Below are 23332 nucleotides of genomic sequence, written 5' to 3' on the forward strand. Positions count from 1 at the left end.
TTAAAGGGGATATTTTAGTTGCAACATACAATACAAAATTTACAGCATTTTTTTTTTAAACTCTTTTGCCTTAATTAATGGTCTGTAGGTGTGACGAATTAATTTTTAAAAGTTCAATGTAATCTCTATATTAATGAGGTCATAAAGCTGCATGCATAATCAGTATACAATAATTAGAAAAGTGTGTTTTTATATATGGCATATCATGTTGCAATATGTGTCTCAAAATATGTTATCTCAATTATCAACAAAAAAAAACTCTATACGGTGGCATTTCAAACACTGATCATCACTATAAACTAATATTTCTGCAAATACTACATGAAGCATTAAAACCTACACTTACAGCAGTGTATTTTAATTTAATTTCACTGTCCTACATTCAAATGGTAATTCCACATTCTGTTTGCTACCTCAGTTCAAACGAAGGGATGGAACTGGAAGGCATTTTAAAGGCATTCTGAACAGCCGGCAGCCCTGATTTCATCATCATCATTATTATTGACTGAAGATGTGTCCAAACTCAACACCTCCTTCTTTCAGTTGTTCAGACTAGTATGCTAACAATGGGCTTAGAGTTATTTGTTTTCTTTCCTTGATCATTACGTTCCGTTTGCTAATTGGAGGAAGTGTATTGCTAACAGGAGGAAATAATGAATAAATGGGATTACACACTAAAATCTCTCTGAATATCAAGCATGCATCACATTTCTTCCCGTTTCTGAAAACAAATATCTGATATTTTCAAGAAATGATCGTGAGGAGGCTGAGCTGTCTTCATTGCACCACTCACTAATTTCATTTTGACATCTGATAACATAGATCCTACACATTTCATGGCAACATCTCCTTGGAGTTCGTAAGTGAATAATCTTACTTGCCAGGCAAGTCAAAAAACAAAGATCAAAAACATCTGAAAGGCTTTTGATGTTGAGATGCTAAGAACTCCACAATATTAGTATATCTTTAAAAAGATCTCATGATGCTGTTTGCGGAGTGACTGGAAATGCTGCCCTCTCTGCCCTGCAAAGAAAGAATTGTTGAAAAAAATGTAGGAGTTGAGTTTACCTCTGCAGCTCGGTTTGGTCTGATTCCAAGAGCCGTCTTTGTTGCAGCGTAGAGTAGATGAACCAGGGTGCTCCATCACGTACCCAGGGTTACAGTGGTAGTGAACGGTTTTGTTAAATATGAATTCTTTTCCAATGAAAATTCCGTTGGCAATTGGACCAGGATCCCCACAGCTGATAACTATAAAGGGAAAGAATCAGCTAGACTCAAACATTAAACAACATGCTTTAATAATTTATAGGGCTTGCACTTGAAAATAAAATTGAATTAAATAAAAAAGGAAGTGATTTCTTGGCAATTAAATAATTTAGAGCTAGGCATAACTACAAAAATGTACAGTGCATTCAGAAAGTATTTTGACACCTTACTTTTTTTCCACATTTTGTTATGTTGAAACCTTATGCTAAAATGCTTTATATTGTTTGTTTTTTTGTTCACATCTACACTCCATACCACTTCATATGCACTGTCAACTTTTATTATTATCTATTTATTTTAGAATAAGGTTGACATATCACCCACTCAAGGCAACATATGTGAAAAAAGCGGTCAGAATACTTTGTGAATGCACTGCATATTCAAAGTTTGTTTGGGTTACATTTGTGTGCACATTATCTTAATTTTTCATTGTCTTGTAATTCCAAATTTGGGACCGAAAGTCTACATGTGAAAATGCTTAAAATGTGCATGTTTCTAACGTATTTAATTGTATTTTTTATTTTAAATGTTGTATTTTTCATTAAAACTATATTATCATAATAACAACTCATTCTGACATGAAATGTCAGAAATTTGATTAGTGACCAAGAAATAGCACAGAATCATGAATAGTTAAGTCTTGTGTTTGTTTAAAAATAATAATAATAATAATAATAATAATAATATTTATCTAGGATTAAATTGTTTTCTACAACCTAGATTTGCAAAGTGTTATCAGACTTTTGGACCTCACTGTATATTTTCCTGCAACAGGATGTTACACAAAACTTATATCATACAGCTAAAAGTGATCAACTTTATGGAAAGATTACTCCTGTTGTCCCTCCTGTTTGGTAGTGAAACTTTAGTTCCCTTTCGTAATCACTACAAGTTACGTCATGACGACGAATGAGGTTTTGTTTAGAAAGCCTGTCAACTTCGAGTATTACAAAACGAGGCAATGGCAAGGAAATGCCATGGGTCTGTGGAATTTGCATAGAATAACTCCGCCCCACCTCGTGGGTATATAAGGAAGTACGCTGGCAACACGCAGTTATGTTTCTGCTTCGGAGCCCAGAGGTCCTCTTCACTCCTGCAGCCTATTCTCTGATTATCTTCGAGAATCTTCGAGACGAATAGCTTCCAATTGGTGTGACGACGTGTTCCAGCGAGTTTCACATTCCTGCCTGCTGATCTGTGCATTGGTCTACAACAGCGTGTGTGTTTCTCCCTGGGCGCTTCAGCACTGTTGCGAGTTTCCTCTCACAAAAAGAGCTTGCATGTGGCACGTCTTTTTAAAGATGTTTAGCCCGTGTATTTCTGGGTGCAGTAGTCAGATTGACTCTGTTGATGGGCATGAACACTGCTTGGCGTGTTTGGGCTTAGATCACGCCCGGGCAGCGTTCGTGGATGCGTCATGTTCTCATTGCGGGCACATGACCATCGCAATGTTGCACTGAATGACCTCACTAGAGCGAGATTCCCCTCATCCACACCCCAATCTATTCTCTCCACGAGAGAAAATACTTTTGCTGGTGGCCAGGATGACCTGAGGCAGCTGACGTTGAACAACCCAACGAATTCTCCTCGGTCCACATTATAAACTCTGGCCGCGACTGGTCAGCATTCTCATCCGGAAGAAATGAGATGGCGCCCGGCAGATGAAATCATGTCAATCGCCGCATCACAAGGTGGGCTGGAGACCTCTGGATATGAGGATTCGGCTGTGCTGCCGCCTTCGGGTGTGCCAGCATTGCCTGAGTCTGATCCAGAGTTGACAGCTATGCTTTCCCGGGCCGCCGCAAGCATCGGGCATGTGTGGAACCTTCCGCCATGTCTCGAGCGCTCAAGGCTTGATGATTGGTTTTTGGGGGCGGTCAGCACCCGCCCTCAATTTCTTTCTTCCCGGACGTGCATGAAGAGGTCATGAGATAGTGGGAGCCTCCTTTGACTTTCCGCGACTGCTCAGCGGCCTTTACCGCCTTCTCTGCCCTTGCTGAGGCCGCGGCCAAAGGTTACACTGGGGTTCCCCCCGTGGAGTGTTCGGTGGCAACACATCTGTGTCCCCACAGCGCCTCCACCTGGCATGGCAACCATAAGCACCCCTCCAATGGGCGACACCCAACACATTCGCGAGATTCTACAATCTCTGAGTGGAGCCAGTGTCCTCTCATGTACTCGCCCCCCATGGCCGATAATAGGACCTGCTCGGTGTCATCGTCTGCTCGCCATTCCACTCCTCGGACTTGATATGTGCAATATTCTCCTCAGGTGAGTTTCCCAGAGAAGCTTTGAGTTCCTCCAGCACTGCTGACATCAACGCCAGAGTCTATGCCTGCTGCAGCTTTCACATTGCCTAGGTGCCTCCATGTGCATGGTTCCCCCCCTGGGCGACCCCCACATGTGTATTTCCACTATAAGCCTCTCTCGAGCATGTGTCTTTCCCTTGGCAAGCCACCTTGCCACCCCTGGAGTTGCTTGCTTTCTGAAGCGAAACCCCATTCGTCGTCACAACGTAACGTCTCTGTTCCCTACTCAGGGAACGAGGGTTACATACGTAACCGAGACGTTGCTGAGTTCAATCTTTGTTAATAGTGGTGGATCAAGTGACTTTTGGGAGAACTATCAGTGCAGCTCCTAAAGCACACAGGGTACAGTACATTGCATAAGAGATCAGTCTGGTTCCCCTGTTAAAATAAAGTTTAATAATAATAATAATAAGCAATACTAGTATAATTACAAAATCAGGGTGAAACATTTTGCTGAGATCAAAGAGGGTAAAGGTTGCTGTTCTGACCGATGCAATCTGGTGCTGAGCCAGTCCAGGTACCATTGGTGGTGCAATGGCGAGTGGTGAGGCCAGAGGTCTTGTAGCCCTCCCAGCAGGCATACGTCACCGAGTTGGAAAACAGCATCCCATCGCTGAAGATGATCTTTGCGTAGGCTGGCGTTCCAGGGTTTCCACAAGATACAGCTGGGAAGGCAATCAAAGACCAAAGACGTTAAAGAGAGAACTAAAGACTGGCATGGTATGTGTGGAGTAAAAAGACTGCAGCCCGGCAGGACTGAAAACAGCAGTCGAAAGAGAAGTGCTTCTGTGAAACATATGCACCTTGCACCACAAGCAAAACACTTCAAATTACACCACAAGCACTGTTTTTTACAGCCTATAGAGTGTTGTTGGCAAGGTAGATGAACTTCCAATTCCAATTAGTTTGAGCTTTTGACAAGTTTTTTTTTTCTCTCTCATACTTTGAAGTGTCATTTACAGATAAGGGCAATAAATATGATATGCTCCAATATGGTTAATTAGAATTTGGATTCTAATAGCACAGAGACGTGTGGCAACATTAAATTGGCCGGGTGTCCATACAACATTTTCACCATTATGACGACTAACATGCATCAGCCAATAAATTATTTATTAAATAAATTATTCATTTTCATTGCTATTGTGGAAACAAGAACAAAAACAATTAGGAGTGTTTCTGTGCATCAAGGACATTTTCTAGTGTAATAATTTCAACAGCATTTTGTGAATAAATAAATAGAAAACTGGGTTAATTTGCATTGATTATTCTGATACTGATTACTTTATTTTGCAGCTAGAGTATTGTTGGTATGGTAGATCAACTTAGTTTTTACTCCAATTAAAATAAGAGTTCACAGTTTAGATATATTAGAATCTAAATGCACAGAGATGCACAGAGATGCTGATAACAGGCTCACATTGGTCTGGTGTCCACAGCTTTCACATGTGCTTTCTAAATTACGACCCACGTGCAACAGCCAATAAAATAATAAATTACCTCTTTTCATTGCATTAGAAATCAAATGTTCCTTGATCTTCTGATATAAAAGATCTCTGTACCTTTAAAACATCCTGAAAGTGTCATAGCTAAAACAGTCCTCTTCAGTACAAATGAATGGCTCATTTGGATGTTGTGGGACTGCCTCAACACCAAGACATTGACACATACTTTTACACCATAGCTTTATGCCTGACACCTGTCTACACAAGACACGTCAAGAGCAAAGAGAAAACATTATAATCAATGACGCTCTACAATGGATACAGTCATAGGCACCGATACCTCGAGCCCCGGAGCACCCACGGAAAATACAGAGCACCCACGTGTGCCAGTAGCTCTCCTCACCGGAATCGGCCAAGGGGCTGTGTGGAAAAGCTGCATCAGCTCCAGGAACCAGGTTTGATTCTCCCAGCGTGGGGCTATAAGGAGCATCGAGTGGCGCGTTTCCCTGATTCTCTTGATTACCTGTGGTAACAGAGAGACTGGAGGGAAAGCATAAAGTGGGAGGCTGGGCCAGATTTGGGCCAGCGCATCCTCGTTCTTTGAAAAGAACAGCGGGCAATGAGCGTTGTCTTTTGACGCAAACAGGTCAACTTTCGCTTTTCCGAAGAGACGCCACAGTAACTGGACTGTTTGGGTGTGCAGGGACCATTCCCCTGGGGGAACGTAGTTCCTGTAGAGTTTGTCTGGATCGTCGTTCAAGTGGCCTGGCACATGCGTGACTCTCAGCGAGCGCATGCGGCCCTGAGACCATATAAGAAGGTGTTCCGTCAGATGGCAGTGGTTTCTCTATCTGACGCCGCCCTGACGGTTTATGTAGGACACCACAGGCATGTTGTCCGAGCGGACCAGTACATGGTGGTCCTGTATGAACGGGAGGAAGCGGTTGAGCGCGTTCTCGACCGCTATCATTTCCAGACAGTTTATATGGAAGCATTTCTCTTGGTCTGACCACAGGCCAAAGGCCGGTCTGCCCTCGAAAACGGCGCCCCAACCTAGGTTGGAGGCATCTGTCGAGATGACCAATCGGTGTGAAACAGCCCCCATTGTCACTCCCCGCTGGTACCAGTCGGCCGCTAACCAGGGCCGCAGAGCCAAAACGCAGCTCTGAGTCACTCTGATTCGTCTGTGGCCTGAAACCCAAGCCCGGTGAGGCACTTGGGTGTTCAGCCAGCGTTGTAGCGGGCACATGCGCAGCAGGCCCAGCTGAAGCACAGCCGCAGCTGATGACATACAGCTTAGCATCCTCTGGAATGTCTTCAGAGGTGTAATGCTGCACTCCTGGAAACACGCGGCTAGCTGTCGAACACGGCGCGTGTCGATAAGCGGGCCGTCATAGCCACAGAGTCCAGTTCTATTCCTAGAAAGGAAACTGACTGACTGGGCAGTAATGAGCTCTTGGTCCAGTTGACCGTGAGACCCAAGCTTTCCAGATGGCTGAGAAGCACAGCTCTGTGAAATAACAGTTCTATCTCTGACTGGGCTAAAATCAGCCAATCGTCCAAATAGTTCAGAATTCGCAGCCCTTTCACTCTCAAGGGGGCGAGAGCCACATCCATGCACTTCATAAATGTACGGGGCGTTAAGGATAGGCCGAACGGGAGGACGGTGTATTGATATGCCCGACCCTCGAAGGTGAATCTCAAGAATGGCCTGTGACGTGGGGCTATCGGGATCTGAATGTATGCATCTTTCAGATCGAGAGAGATAAACCAGGCCCTCGGGCGAATTTGCATGAGGATTTGTCTGGTCGTGAGCATTTTAAACAGCCGTCTCATGAGAGCTTTGTTCAAATATCTCAGATCTAAGATAGGTCTTAGAGCTCCGTCCTTCTTGGGTACGAGAAAATAATGGCTGTAAAAGCCTGACTCGCTCAGAGAAGGAGGTACTGGTTCTATGGCCCCTCTGCAGAGCAGTTTGGCTATTTTTGCGCGGAATAGATGCACTACATCCACTTTCACTTTCGTCTCGGTCCGTGCTCGAAAGCGAGGGGGACGCGAGCGAACTGAAGCGAATAGCCTTGACTTATTATGTTTAGCACCCAATCTGACACACCTGGAATAGCCTTCCATGCTTCTACATGTATAGCTAGGGGAAGAATGGGCTCCGGGTTCCGTTCGCCGCGCTTCGCGGGCTCGGGAAACTGTACCGGAGGAGTGAGCGGGGCGCACGCGCTCTCTGATCTCAGTAACGGCGGCTCGCTGACAGCTGTAACTGCCTGTACCACTTGAGATGACCCGATTACTGGGAATGGGGAACATTTTGTGGCGATATTTATCTCGAGCGGAGCCTGGGGCGAAGTGTTTGTCCGTAAGCGTGAGCGCTCGTGGGCGGTCACGTGACTTACGTTCATAACATGGCCGCTGTGAGGCTGTTGCCATGTAACAGAGCGGGCAGCGAGTAGGTGTGAGCAAAGATTTGTGGGCGCATTCTCTACATCTAACACTCGAGCGGCATTTGCCAGCTTTATGAGAGTGGGCTCTGTGAGCATGTGAGATACATGGGGCATAGTGTTTATGTGTAGGGGTGAACACTGACTTGTGGGCACGTTTTCTACACACAAAACACACTCGGCGTGAGCCGGATAACCAGAATTTATACTCTTTCTGAGATTTCTCTCGGTCGCCGTGAAAACGGCGTTTGTGTGCAGGCGAGCGGGCTGTGTTGCCGACTCGTTGGCTGCAATATGTATGTCTGCAGTAGCCTTCTCTGAGGGGACTGACAGGACGAGATGTTTTGACAGTGGTTCGGCCGCCGCGAGACCAAGGTACTTTTCCTCACTGGCGTTGCTAGGAGGACTTTCCCTGCTTGGGCTTCAGCACAACCTTGGGCCGGGTCCCCGGGGGGGAGGCGGTCTGCGTCCGGAAGAGCGTGATCTAGGGCGGCCGCCCTGTCGACGCTGCGGAGGCTGAGGTTGGTCTGGGCGCTAGCGTGTCGTGCAGGTGGCTCCAGGGGCAGCTTGCAGAAGAGCTAGCGCGTCGCGGCAGGAAGAGATTCATGGCATGTGTGGTCTTCTACACTACCGGAAGGGGAAAGCAGCGCGTCGAGGAACACGGACCGCTCAGCTTCCCCCATGTCCGCCAGCGTCAGCCAGAGGTGCCTCTCTGTGACGGTGAGCGACGCCATGCATCTGCCCATTGCCTGAGCTGCAGATTTCGTAGCGTGAAGGGAGAGATCCGTCACGCTTCTCAAATCCGTAATGGCCGTAATGGCGTAATGGCTTTTCTCGTCCCACTCACGGAGGAGATCAGCCTGAAGGATCTGCAGCACGGCCATCGAGTGCAGGGCGGAAGCAGCTTGTCTGGCGGCGGCGAAAGCGCGGCCTACAAGGGCTGTGGTGATCCTGCAAGCTTTAGACGGGAGGGCAGACTTTGAGCGGCATCTCGCAGAGGGCGGGCAAAGGTGCGCTGCGACCGCCTCTTCCACTGGGGATAGAGGTGTACCCCTTCTCGGCGGCGCCGTCCACTCGGGAGAGCGCCGAGGAGACATTAGAGTGAAGCCTGGCGGAGAATGGTGCGTTCCACGATTTAGACAGCTCAGCATGCAGCTCCGGCAGAAATGGTGCAGATCTGGAAACGGGCGGGGGGCGGCGACTGTGCAGAAAGCAGCCGTCGAGCCTGTTGGGTGCAGGCGCCTTAGACAGTGACCAATCGAGGCCGAGTTGGTCGACGGCCTTGGAAAGGAGGCAAATGAGTTCGGCGTCCAGTCCTGCTGGATTCCTGGACAGAGGAGGAGGCGGAGTGATGTGAACTCGACCACTCCTCGCTGTCCGATGCCAGGATGGAACAGCTGTCCACTCTGTGGTCTCCTTCAGCTTCGTCCCCTGAGGCCGACAGCTGCGCGTCCGGGAGGGGCGGTGAAGGAGAGAGTGAGACCAGCGGGAAACGTTCCGGCAAGCACTTCACTGTGGCCACAGGCTCCTGCATCCTCTGAGCACGGCGCTTCTTCCTGCGCGCTCCAGAGGGTGGAGTGACAGCGTTCGGTGTGAATGCTTTGAGTCGAGCCCGCAGGGTCGACAGCGAAAGCGCTTCACAATGCTCGCAGCCACCCGCATCCAGGGTGAGGGCTGCGTAGTCCAGTCCCAGGCAGAGAGCGCAAATCACGTGGCGGTCTTCTGCACTGAGCGGGGCTCTACACGAGCCGCAAGAAAGGCGAGGCATTTTGTATCAAACGCTCTCGCTCTTTTAGTGAGAGAGAGTGAGTGTCGCAGCGCTGAACACACACAGTTTGCAAAGCACATAAAGGATACACGCCGGATGGCGTAGCAGGCACGGATGGCTGAAGGTGGCGAAGACGGCCGGCTTCTTCAGGCACTTTCCTCTGCTCGCTAGATTCGACGGCGGAAGGCTTCTCTCAGAGTCCAGCGATGCGGAGAGCTTCGCTGAAGATGATGAAATCAGTGACGCAGCCTCAGAGCCTGGCTTTTATACGCTAAGCCACCCCCATTTTGGCGGGCTATGACGCATAAGGGCGTGAAGCGCCCTCATTGGCCGTGACGTCATGCGCTAGGCTCAGTGGTAGGCTGCAGCAGTTGCCGCAGGGCAGCCAATGAGCAGGCAAGATGGCCTTCTCTAGATCTGCTGGCTGCTGCACTGCGTTGACAATAAATACAAAATTAAGGATAATTTTTGGCTTCAATATCTCGAGCAAAGATGACTTTACCCGTAGCGTAAGCTAGCTTTTTTTTTCAACACATCCCATAATTTTTTTAAATATCGCCCTCTACCAAATGGTAGAGATGTCACTTAATGGTAAAAAATGGTACCGGAATTCATACACATACTTTGCCATACTTTTTCATTGCCCATCATAATTTATGATCAAAACCTTTTCTAATCTTGACAAAACACATTGTCAGAAAGGTCTGAGTCTCAAGGTTCCATATTTTGTGACAGAAGTGACATTTGGACAGAAATTAATTTGTTACAGCAGAATGCATACAATTAAATTCAATGGAATTTATGTCATTTTTGGTATTACGCCTAAACAAAATCTCATGGGAACTTCAATTTTTGTGATATCATCTTCAAATTTGGAACACAACTTGGTTTGATATAATGGCTTTGATTTTATAGTAATTTTATATTAAAAAATATTTTGTAAAATATATATTTTATATAAAAGAAAAAATATGAAGTACAGTATATTTGATTTAATGTAAATTTAAAACTTCCATAACTTTTTCATACTTTTATTTTTTGAAGTGCCTTTACTTCAGCAATAATCTGCTGAGTGTTTTCTTTAAAACAAGACCAAACTTAGGTCTTTATTCCAAAGCATTCTTGAATTGCAACCTAGTTTTAATAGTCCATTGTAATGTCCATTCTCAAAAATGGGGGCGACAGTTAACCGTTATGTGCCAAATCAACCATTTGGTTGAGCATGTTTTTGAAAAATTATTAAAAACATACTTACGTTTTTTCATGGCACCAAGTAACATCATTTTGTAAAGTTAGGGCTCTTACAGTGTAATATGTAAAAAAAATATATATATATGCTTAGCTTGCAAAATTTCACCAAAAACAGTTCACATGGCTGGGGTGATTTATTTGTTTCTGACATCCATGTTAGAATAAGTGCTGTTGATTGACACTGTTGACATCTAGTGGATTTTTTTGACATAACATACCTCAACCAGATGGTAGAGATGGCTCAATCAGTTTGAGTTAAGTTAGGTACTCCTCTCAATAAAATATAGTGACTCAAAATGTGCTCAACCATTTGGTTGAGCAGACAGTTAAAGGGTTAAAAAAACAAAATCTAATAATGATGCGAGTGTATCGACACCCACCACAAGTGCCCAGTCAGAAGCACATAACAGCGAAGCTAGGAGCTACAGCGAGGCTAGGATTTGTAGTGAAGATGGACGACAACATAAGGGAAGGACATACCAGGCTAGTTGGAAAGAAAAATTCCCCTGGATAGCTTATGACTCCACAAAAAACAAAGTGTTTTGTAACATCTGCACTACAGCTAAAAACATGAATGTCCCTCTTCCATCATCATTCTTAATTTCCCACGAAGCTGATCGCGGTTACGTGTCAGTTAAACTTTTCATCTCCAATCCTGTCAGTATTTGTGAGAAGTGGCACTGTCCTGAGTTGAAAGATAGCCTACTTTGCGGCTTTGTTATCAAGTAAATAGGTGTGTGTGTGTTCGTGTCGGCCGCTGTCCATTTCCTAAGGTTCTGAAATGCAAATATTTTTTGACTACTTTTAGGAGAATTTGCTAAGAAACTGCCCTGTAAAAAAAAAAAAAGATAATTTCAGACAGGATCAGAATGTGAACATATATTATTTTTATTTGTATTTATTTATTGCTCCAAGAGCATATTCGAGATTAGAAGTACAACTGGTTACATTTACATTTACATTTATTCATTTAGCTGACGCTTTTATCCAAAGCGACTTACAATTGATATGTATGTCAGAGGTCGCACGCCTCTGGAGCAACTAGGGGTTAAGTGTCTTGCGGTTGTTTAAAGGTGCATTGCGCAACAATTCATGTTAAAAATACACGTTTTCTAACCCATACATGCATAAACAATTGCCTGATGGGCTGAATGAGCCCTTCTCTGATCACTGCAATTGCCTCTATCATCCTGTACAGTAAAATAAATAAGAGGGATTCGGGTTCGAATTTGAGACTGGGCGTGACGTCATGCGCGTTCACGCTCACCAGGCTATGTCTCGCAGGTTTGTGTATTCACCGGCGCCGCCATTCTCCGCATCAGCGAAGACAACTCGTGCGTCAAAGGTAGAAGATGGATTCAAAGAGACCGGCTTGTAGTCCGTTCCAAACCCCAACGCAAACTCCACATAAAGTAAAGAAAAGAGATGTTTTGTCTAGTGCCACCAAAAGGTCCAAATTGGAGTCAGACAGGCGTCGGAGTAAGACGAGAGTCAACCTCGGGAAGGCATTCAACAAATGGAGAGATCTCCGGTCTGCTCTTGGTCTCAAACGGGATCCTCAGTTGGCTTTTTTCTTGATAAAACGGTAAGATATAGCCCAGTCTCTAATGTTTGATACGGCCAATCTATGTATGATAACAAATGACGATGCGTAAAATGTGTAATGCTTTAGCGTAACCTAGATACATGTACAATCAGAATTGGTTTTACTACCATTGTTAGTGAACAGTTTCATAAACTAGGAATTGTGTTCGGAAGAATAGTACAACATGAAACATAAAACATATCCAATAAAAGATGCTAACTATGTTTTTGTGTATGTCCTACCGGTAACGTTAGCCTTGTGTCCATTGCTAACATGCTATGGTGTTCATGTCATTGACCAACAAGGAAGAACGCCGTTGCATTGGCTATATTGCATTTTTCGGTAAAAATAGCAAATTGTTCCCGTGAATGTGGTACATTTTGTATGTAGTATATATGAGGTATGTGGGAGCTCGTATTCTATCAAAACGAGGAAAACGTAAAATATTTTGGTATTGTGATTAAATACATGTTTTATTCTGAACGTTGCAGGAAGAGAAATACAATGGTAAAGGGGTAAATATTTTTACTTTACTCATACTGTTTAGCAGACTAACTATTTACTAAATAAAGTATTGACACATTTCACATTAATGTTTGTCAGTGTGTATTGTCCCTGTCAAAATATCTACTAAATAAATCAGCGCTACATGTAGTTTAGTGATTTAGCAAAACAGTTCAAGATTCTTGAGTGTGATATAACATGCTGAAAAAATGACCGATAATTAGACAGAAATTTTGAGTAAATTATTACAGAAAAAGGATGTATTGTTATTGGAATATTCTACTTAGCAGATCAATAACAGGCTGAACCCCGCAAGTCTGCGGCGGATTAGCCTGTTTGGCTTTTATGAAAACGTCATGGTGACATTTGATTGTTTATTACCTTGAGACATTTGAGTGAACGTTGTTGACCAACCGTGTATGGTATGATTATTATTTTGAGCTTTTGCGAAGTAATCAATTATATTGTTTATGAATGTGTTTCCATAACAATACAATCATAGGTGGATACAGTAAAAACATAAACAAAGTTTTCTACTACCCCTGTTTTTCCCCTCACACATAAGAGTAATTTACTCAAATGTCTTGGCTTCCATATATTTGAAATGACTTCAAATGAGAGATTTTGGCTGTACACCAAAGATCTGCGCGGCAGATGCTCCTTCACTTATGAACAGCTCGTTCTCGTGCATGCGTGCGTGTGCGTGTGGTCCATGAGCGTGCACAACTCTGGTTGCAGTTTCGCTTGTCGCCAGAGGGGGCGTAGTTCTGCAAAAACTCAGAGACCTGCGTTTTGCACCTTTAAGTTACAGTTAAGAAATCATTATGATATTAACAACTTATAATTACTCATTCTAGTGTTATTTCAATCTGTTAAAAAGAACTGTTGTTGAAATATAGTAGTTATACAAGACTCATTTATTCTTTATTATCATCAAAATTTGTAGCTTTAATTTAGCCCTTATATCCTCTTAGATTAAACAATATACAATTTAAGTAAATAGAGAAAACCTGGACCGATTAAGAATTAATGAGATCCCAGTGAAGGGCTGCTGTAAACATTCTACATTCTATGTAAACATGCTTTTAAACATCTAAGTCATTATTTGTAAGTGGCAAGACACTTGTGTTTCATGTCCAGTATCTAGAAAGTATTGTCTGTAATCCCCACAACTGTACTAAAGGCCACCACAACGCTCAATCTTAGCTAGGCTATGTGCTAAAGCTCTTATTCAATTATGAATGTGCCCCTAATAATGCATCTTATCTCTTTTAACCAATCCCGTCATACTGTCTGTAGCAGAAAACAAACAAATAAATTAGTTATAAAACACCCTGAGCACATCGGTATTGTCCTCTAGAAATATGGTATACATATTTCCTAGAGTGTTTCTGTATTCCAGCTTCCAGGAGGTTTATTTGCTGAGCGCTAATATTTGTTTTCATCTGAGAATAACACAATTACAAATTGAGATATACTATGGAGATCTGCAATGAAAATGGTGAATATTAAAATGTATAGGTGTGGGATAATCATAATGTTCATTAACTATATATAAACTTAATATAAATGACACACACAAAACAATGAACATTTGCAAACAGTGTCAGACAATAGGAGACACCCCTCGCTGCAGCCTGTAGCACGATGACGTAGCTGGATGGTCCAATACGTACTGGATGGTGGTGTGTTTTGGCGCAGTACCGATCTCTGGGTTATAATGCTCATGCGCTGGTCTTAAGTGACATGTATGCTCAATATTGTATTGAGATAATGTTCTAACCTGTATAGTAATAGTACTGATAAATAGTAATAAGTAATTATTGATGAATAATTATTTACATAAATATGATCCTAGTTTCTCTCTACATACATGCAAAATAGTTAATTTTACAACATTTTAAATCACATGATTTTAAACCTAAATTTGATGGATTAATAGCATGTTGTCACCACAAGTATATATATATATTTTTTTTTATTTTTTTATTTTTTTTTCAGTGTCTGCAGGACATGTACGTACATAAAAAACAAACAACTACTGATTTTAAGTTTCATATACAAACTGGTTACAGCAGTCAGATCAAGCGCTTGTCACTACAGTGACCATTTATGACAAGTGACATGTACGTACATTAAAAACAAAACAAACAAAAAAACAACTGATTTTAAGTTTCATATACAAACTGATCACAGCAGTCAGATCAAGCGCTTGTCACTAAAGTGACCATTTATACATGGCTATCAATGGACAATTTGATGTGGTTTTGAACGTCTCACAAAAAGGACAGTGATACAGGTTACAGCACCGTGTGCACCTTGAAATTACAGGGCAACTGCCCTTTTTAAAGACATTCATCTAGAACAATGCAATAACAAATAAGTAATCATTAGCCGAGCAGAATCATGTTAATTTTAGATTAGCCCTGCAGTCTGTCCATGGTATTATGTTCTGAAGTAAAAGATTAAAATGAGAATCGCTGTGGTTTTCTTAAAAGTCATATCAGCTAAACACGTTTTGCTTCGGATGCACAACACTACACACGACTATACATGTTGAAACAACGAAACAGTTGATAAAGATTCCAAAGATGAAATACCTAACGATATACAATCAATGTTGTTAATTATTACATAATTTTTCTTGGAAGATCAAAGCACGTCCGATTTTTCACCAACTCTCTAGTGTTGTGCATGCATGACGTCACCAAAACACACCACCACGCATGCGCGTAACAGTGTCCAAAACACACCACCACGCATGCGCGTAACAGTGTCCAAAACACACCACCGCGCATGCGCGTAACAGTGTCCATGACGTATTGGACCATCCAGGTATGTCATCGTACTACAGGCTGCAGCGAGGACCTCTTGGACAATAGTGGGCGATATTTAAATTATCACACACATGGGACTGCAAAATTGGAAGAAAACTACACAGAATAACAAAACATATAACATATACTTCTAAAAACATATACGGCAAACAACAACAACAACAAAAAAAAAAACATTTGTAATTGTTGCCCAAGTGTTCAAAAACATTTTGGGGCAAGTACAAACACTGAGGACCAGCATGAAAATATCTACTAAATTATTTTCAGTTAAATTTACTTGCATATTGAACTTTTAAAAACATTATTATTGTTAGTTTTACAGGGTTTAGAAAACACAAAAGAGAAAAAAAAGTCACTATAGGCTATACTGCATTCATGTATGTTTGGGTATCAGTCTTTCAATTTTGACAATCCAAGCTATATTAAGGTTACACAAAGGTATTTGACATATCAGTTATCATACTGGAATAAGACTGAATCTTGCAAATTGAATTATTCACAGTAGCGATAACTGCCATCTACAAGATTCATTTAATATTTCAGTGGATTACCTAAGAACTGCAAATAATAAACTACTTAATTCATTTTAAACCCGCAATCTGTTTTCTTTTAATAAGAAAACCAATTTAACTTTTTAACAACAATGAAAAAAAAAGAAAGAAAGAAACTTTGCTCAGACTCCGAATCATGTTAAAACGTTCAGTGTTTCCATTTACCAGTTAGTTAGAGTAGTCTATTCACAAACCCTTATTAGAGTGATGTATCATTAAGCACAATGCTAATGACAGGGCCTTTTGTTCAGCTCCACTAACCAGAGTCATTGAGTTAACTGGCAATTACAGATTTTAGGCTGGCTAGCATCAAAAGATCAATTTTACACTAATTACAGTGTACAATTCAGGAAAGAGTGAGCAAAGCAGGTTAAGAGAGGTTCAGAAACAAAGAGAACACGTTGTAATTTAAGCCTGCTTTAAGCCTGATTTTTTTTTCTTCTTAGAATATATTTAAACCTTTTTAAGGCATAAAATAAAAACCCCTAGTCTCTCAAGCATACATTTTTCTCATTAGGACATTGCTTGTACTAGATCACAGTTTGCTCAGAGGAAAATTTGCCTTTCTGATCATATTAAGCTCAAGTGCAAAGCAAAATACTGGTGAATTTCACCTTGTGTGTTCCTCTACAGCAGTGGTTTTCAAACCCTGGGTCTCGAGAATTAAAAAATGGCTCGCCAGTGATTTATATAAAATTAAAAAAAATCCGTTTTCTAATAATATTATTAATAATAATAGCTTTGATTAGAAGTAGGCCTACACTAAAAAAACATTCAAATTCATGCAAAATAAATAATCCACGTCACCTGACCAAAATGAAGATGAAACAACGAAACAAACTGAATGCTTCTCCTGACATGCGTGTTGCCCTCTCGTCCTGCGAACCGGCTTGGGGCCAGATTATGCAGAATAAGCAGGCCCACCCTTCTCATTAATATATACAGGTCCTTCTCAAAAAATTAGCATATTGTGATAAAGTACATTATTTTCCATAATGTAATGATAAAAATTAAACTTTCATATATTTTAGATTCATTGCACACCAACTGAAATATTTCAGGTATTTTATTGTTTTAATACTGTTGATTTTGGCATACAGTTCATGAAAACCCAAAATTCCTATCTCAAAAAATTAGCATATTTCATCCGACCAATAAAAGAAGTGTTTTTAATACAAAAAAAGTCTACCTTCAAATAATTATGTTCAGTTATGCACTCAATACTTGGTCGGGAATCCTTTTGCAGAAATGACTGCTTCAATGCGGCGTGGCATGGAGGCAATCAGCCTTCGGCACTGTTGAGGTGTTATGGAGGCCCAGGATGCTTCGATAGCGGCCTTAAGCTCATCCAGAGTGTTGAGTCTTGCCTCTCTCAACTTTCTCTTCACAATATCCCACAGATTCTCTATGGGGTTCATGTCAGGAAAGTTGGCAGGCCAATTGAGCACAGTAATACCATGGTCAGTAAACCATTTACCAGTGGTTTTGGTACTGTGAGCAGGTGCCAGTTCGTGCTGAAAAATGAAATCTTCATCTCCATAAAGCTTTTCAGCAGATGGAAGCATGAAGTGCTCCAAAATCTCCTGATAGCTAGCTGCATTGACCCTGCCCTTGATAAAACACAGTGGACCAGCACCAGCAGCTGACATGGCACCCCAGACCATCACTGACTGTGGGTACTTGACACTGGACTTCAGGCATTTTGGCATTTCCTTCTCCCCAGTCTTCCTCCAGACTCTGGTACCTTGATTTCCGAATGACATGCAAAATTTGCTTTCATCCGAAAAAAGTACTTTGGACCACTGAGCAACAGTCCAGTGCTGCTTCTCTGTAGCCCAGGTCAGGCGCTTCTGCTGCTTTTTCTGGTTCAAAAGTGGCTTGACCTGGGGAATGCGGCACCTGTAGCCCATTTCCTGCACACGCCTGTGCACGGTGGCTCTGGATGTTTCTACTCCAGACTCAGTCCACTGCTTCCGCAGGTCCCCCAAGGTCTGAAATCGGTCCTTCTCCACAATCTTCCTCAGGGTCCAGTCACCTCTTCTCGTTGTGCAGCGTTTTTTGCCACACTTTTTCCTTCCCACAGACTTCCCACTGAGGTGCCTTGATACAGCACTCTGGGAACAGCCTATTTGTTCAGACATTTCTTTCTGTGTCTTACCCTCTTGCTTGAGGGTGTCAATGATGGCCTTCTGGACAGCAGTCAGATCGGCAGTCTTACCCATGATTGCGGTTTTGAGTAATAAAACAGGCTGGGAGTTTTTAAAAGCCTCAGGAATCTTTTGCAGGTGTTTAGAGTTAATTAGTTGATTCAGATGATTAGGTTAATAGCTTGTTTAGAGACCCTTTTCATGATATGCTAATTTTTTGAGATAGGAATTTTGGGTTTTCATGAGCTGTATGCCAAAATCATCAGTATTAAAACAATAAAATACCTGAAATATTTCAGTTGGTGTGCAATGAATCTAAAATATATGAAAGTTAAATTTTTATCATTACATTCTGGAAAATAATGAACTTTATCACAATATGCAAATTTTTTGAGAAGGACCTGTATACACAAAACACGCACTCGTTCGCTCCATCCGCAATACACACACGTTCGCTCCATCGGCAGCAACACACAAACACTCGTCGTTCCTTGCGGCTTCCGCAACACACTCTCATTCGCACCATTGGCAGCAACACACACATTTCAGATCAATATATTTGTTTTCCTTAAAATTGTAACTAACACTAACTTTATTCTCATTTGAATTCTAAATATGTTTGCTTTTAAACTGTGTGTGATTTTGGTTGGGTGACAGTTGTAGGTTAAGTTTGACAAGAGTTTACATTTTGACAAAAGCACAATGTTGTGTTTTAAAATAATAAAATTTAAAGGACTACCTAATATAAAAATCACACTGCTCTGTTTAAATAGCAGTAGTAGGCTACAATTCGTACCATTCAGCGTAAGCACCGCTCGACTGTAATGCACATTTTTGCGCATTTGAAAAGGATGCTTTTTCCTGTCGATATTGCAACGTGAGTGAAGTTGCTACAAAGCCAATGCTCGAAGTGGGGCGGTACTCACCGGTACGCAGTACCGGCACTTCTACATTTTACTCTTAAGCGTACCTGCACTTTTTCTTGCGTACCGCTACTTCTCGCATGTAGCCGGTGCTCGACCACTGACAGAAAAAGCGCCAGTGTCACGCCCAATGATATACTTCGTTTGCAGTGCATATGCAGTGCGTATTTTTTCCGCACCCATGTTAACAGGTTCGAGCTTTCACACTGCACGCGCATGCGGTCCGTCAATGCGCTCCTGGTGCTGTGCCTATAGGCCTACAGCAGTGCAGAGATCGTTCCGAGTCTATTTTTGCTGTGCTGCACGTGCTGAATTAAAGTGACAGCTAATGGTTAGTGGTCAAAACAAAGATTGACATGAAAATATAATAATCTCACCATGAATGCATTTATTTAAAATGTAGTAATCTAAATGTATTTTTGGACTTGCAGACTTGGAGGAGTTCCGTTTTCGCACGCACGTGCATACACGCACGACTTGTTTTAATACATTTATGTTGTTAATAAATAACAATAAGTTTTGTTATAAGTTTTGTTTTTCACTGTAGAAATCTCAAATGTCATGATTTGCCAATGCAAGAGAGTACCGGCACCTTTCTTTTCCCACTTCAAGCACTGTACAAAGCCTATAATAAAGAATAGTTTACCATCAAATACATGTTGAAACATTTTGATTCTAATGAGATAGTTACGTGAGCATAATGCCCCTTACTTTTACTTTCGCTTTAAATTATTTAGTTTTGGCTTGTTTATAGTTATTTTTTTTAAATTCTTGTTCTGTTCTGAATATTACATTTAAAGAGTTTGTTATGGAATATGTTTTGTGTATTTTTTAACATGCAGCAAACGATAGGATATTAATTGGTTAAAATTCCTGTATGTATGCCTATAGCTTGATCAAACTAGTTCAGAATCGACTTTGCGTTGCAATCGCGTCAAGGATCAACAAGTGCACGTGCATCATCAAAAGTGGTTAAAAAAAGTGCTGAGCTGATTTTTTTCTGCGCACAAGCCTATGGGTCGCGTCAAAAAGAAAAGAAAAAAACTTCTTGTTTTTCTGATCTACAGGTATGTGACCCTCACCTTCACACACGGGTTGGGTATTGCTCCAGGACCCATTCTGCAGACAGGTGCGCTCGGAAGAACCTATCAGCATATAGCCTGCTTCACACGTGAATCTTAGGAGGCTTTTAAGCCTGAACTCTTCCCCAAGACGAGACCCATGAGGAGGAATTCCTGGATCGCCACAGAATCCCGGATTATCACCTGAAATTAAGACAGAGACATGACTCTCATTGACCGCACACTTTCTTAGTGGCCTGAGTTCCAGAAATTGTTTTCCATTCATTTTCGCCTCAGGGATTTCAAACAATTATTCATAAAAAGTCATGAAGCAAACTAAGCAACGCTGAGGAAAAAAAAAAAAAAAATATATATATATATATATATATATATATATATATATTATTACAGGGAAATACATAATTTGATTGAAATCAACTTTAAAATCATTCAAGACTCATGCCATTAATTATTGCATATGACAATCAAATCAAAATGATTGCAGACTATTGATTTATTTTATAGCAATTATATATAATGTTTATTGCAAAATTTATAGAAATATAATTGTTGTAAAGTGAAGGGAGACTGACTTGAAAACAATTTGCAATATGCTTTTGTTGCTACAAAACAATCTCATGAGATTGCTAACATTTCACTAAAAATCTATTTCTCTCTCAATTTCTAATTTCTGGAACCATACTTCTATGCTCTAGTCCAGGGCACTCTGATTTACGTTATTATTTTATAAAAGCATCACATAAACATATAATGAATGAGAGCTGCATGATGTGCATATCATCTGGACTTTGTTTGCGCTGATGTCAACAGCAGTAACTGTTTAAACTTTAAGATCTCTCTGGGCTGAGATTAAGTCTGAAGTGAGCTGAGCTGCTCAGACAGGGGCTTAAAGATCATCTGGCGTCTCTCGCCCCGAGGCTCTGCCACCTGCTGATGCGTGTACCTGAGCAGTAGGGCAGCGAGCCGCTCCACCGACCATCCTCCAGACACTGGCGCGTGGCGTTCCCCACGAGAGTTCGGCTCTGGCTGCAGGAGTAATGGACCACGGCTCTGTTGGTGAACTTCTGGCCCGACATGAGAGCAAACGGTGGTGTGCCAGGATCACCACAGGATATTGCTATGGGGGGCAGCAGGAAGAGAATGGAACATCTCAGATAAAAACTTCAATCTTCTTTTGCATATCATTAAAAAAGGTTCAATAACACTTTCTATGAAGTCCATGGTTATAATGAATGATAGCCCCATTTATACTTATTTATAAGTATTACTATTCTATAAATATATTTATAACGACTCATTAAGACCTATACTGCATTATATAAATAGTTATAGTTGCATTTATATTATTTTTAAGTCATGCATTTGTTTTTCAATGTGCATGATTATAATCAATTATACACTGATTTATAAATGATCAAATATAAAATAGTTCCAGAGACCCTACGACAATTCTAATAATGCAGTATAGGTCTTACTGAGTCTTTATAAATATATTTATAGAATAGTAATATTACTATTAAATAAGTATAAATGGAGCTATAATTCATTATAAGCATGGTATTCATAAAAAGTGTTACCAAAAGGTCTAATTGATTTGCATTGTCTCAAAATGGATGTTGTATGTCTATGCAGTGTTTCAGTTTTTACAATTACCATAGAAACAGCAGGCATAAGCTACACTGTTGTCACATAACCTAACCTTTGTTGCCTGTTTAATTCAACAAGTGTTTTTCAGTTAGCACCTTGGAAAAGAATAAGGTTGATTTGCATTTTATTATTATTTTTGTTTAAAAATGACATTTGGCAGTCTGACCAAATAGACAAAGAAAGAGATGTTAAAAATAACAGCTGGTATTAGTTCTGGTTCATCCATTACAATGGAAAATAATTGTCAAGTCAACCACACTGCATTTTAGGATACGGTATGGAAGCTTGTTTCTGCCACTAAATAAATAAATAAATAATAATAATAATTGCGACTTTTTATCTCATAATTCTGACTTTTTTTCTCACAATTGCGATTTTACATCTCAAAATTCTGACTTTATGTCTCAGAATTGTAAGATATAAAGTCAGAATTGCGTGAAATAAAGTCGCAATTGCGTGTTATAATGTCAGAATTGCGAGATAAAAAGTCAGAATTGCGTGATATAAAGTCGCAATTGCGTGTTATAAAGTTAGAATTGCGAGATATAAAGTCAGAATTGCAAGATATAAAGTCGCAATTGCGTGTTATAAAGTCAGAATTGCCAGATATAAAGTTGCAATTGCGTGTTATAAAGTCAGAATTGTGAGTTATAAAGTCAGAATTGCGTGAAATAAAGTCGCAATTGCGTGTTATAACGTCAGAATTGCGAGATATAAAGTCAGAATTGCGTAATATAAAGTCGCAAATGCGTGTTATAAAATCAGAATTTTGAGATATAAAGTCAGAATTGTGAGATATAAAGTCGCAATTGCGTGTTATAAAGTCAGAATTGCGAGATATAAAGTCAGAATTGCGTGATATAAAGTCACAAATGCGTGTTATAAAGTCAGAATTGCGAGATATAAAGTCAGATTTGTGTGATATAAAGTCGCAATTGCGTGTTATAACGTCAGAATTGCGAGATATAGTCATAATTGCGTGATATAAAGTCGCAATTAGGTGTTATAAAGTCAGAATTGCGAGATATAAAGTCAGAATTGCGTGATATAAAGTTGCAATTGTGTGTTATAAAGTCAGATTTACGAGATATAAAGTCAGAATTGCGTGATATAAAGTCACAAATGCGTGTTATAAAGTCAGAATTGCGAGATATAAATTCAGAATTGCGTGATATAAAGTTGCAATTGCGTGTTATAAAGTCAGAATTGTGAGATATAAAGTCAGAATTGCGTGTTATAAAGTCAGAATTGTGAGATATAAAGTCGCAATTGAGTGTTATAAAGTCAGAATTGTGAGATATAAAGTCGCAATTGCGTGTTATAAAGTCAGAATTGTGAGATATAAAGTCGCAATTGCGTGTTATAAAGTCAGAATTGCGAGATATAAAGTCAGAATTGCATGATATAAAGTCGCAATTGCGTGTTATAAAGTCAGAATTGCGAGATATAAAGTCAGAACTGCGTGATATAAAGTCGCAATTGCGTGTTATAATGTCAGAATTGAAAGATATAAAGTCAGAATTGCGTAATATAAAGTCGCAATTAGGTGTTATAAAGTCAGAATTGC

General features: G+C 41.0%; 1 protein-coding gene across 1 annotated transcript in view; it reads right to left on the bottom strand.

Annotated features, from left to right (window-relative positions):
- csmd1b (CUB and Sushi multiple domains 1b) overlaps positions 1-23332 on the bottom strand; it is a 325939-nt gene that overhangs the window by 53497 nt on the left and 249110 nt on the right. The window contains exons 54-57 of the mRNA XM_077218011.1: positions 21062-21235; positions 20119-20301; positions 4064-4240; positions 1069-1248 (exon numbers count right to left, since the gene is read on the bottom strand). Coding sequence (XP_077074126.1) covers positions 1069-1248; positions 4064-4240; positions 20119-20301; positions 21062-21235 — 714 coding nt within the window. The remainder of the gene's footprint in view (positions 1-1068; positions 1249-4063; positions 4241-20118; positions 20302-21061; positions 21236-23332) is intronic.

The sequence above is a fragment of the Siphateles boraxobius genome, unplaced genomic scaffold, assembly GCF_051911475.1.
Source record: "Siphateles boraxobius isolate OS27281-9 unplaced genomic scaffold, OSU_SipBor_1 12, whole genome shotgun sequence".
NCBI lineage: Eukaryota > Metazoa > Chordata > Actinopteri > Cypriniformes > Leuciscidae > Siphateles > Siphateles boraxobius.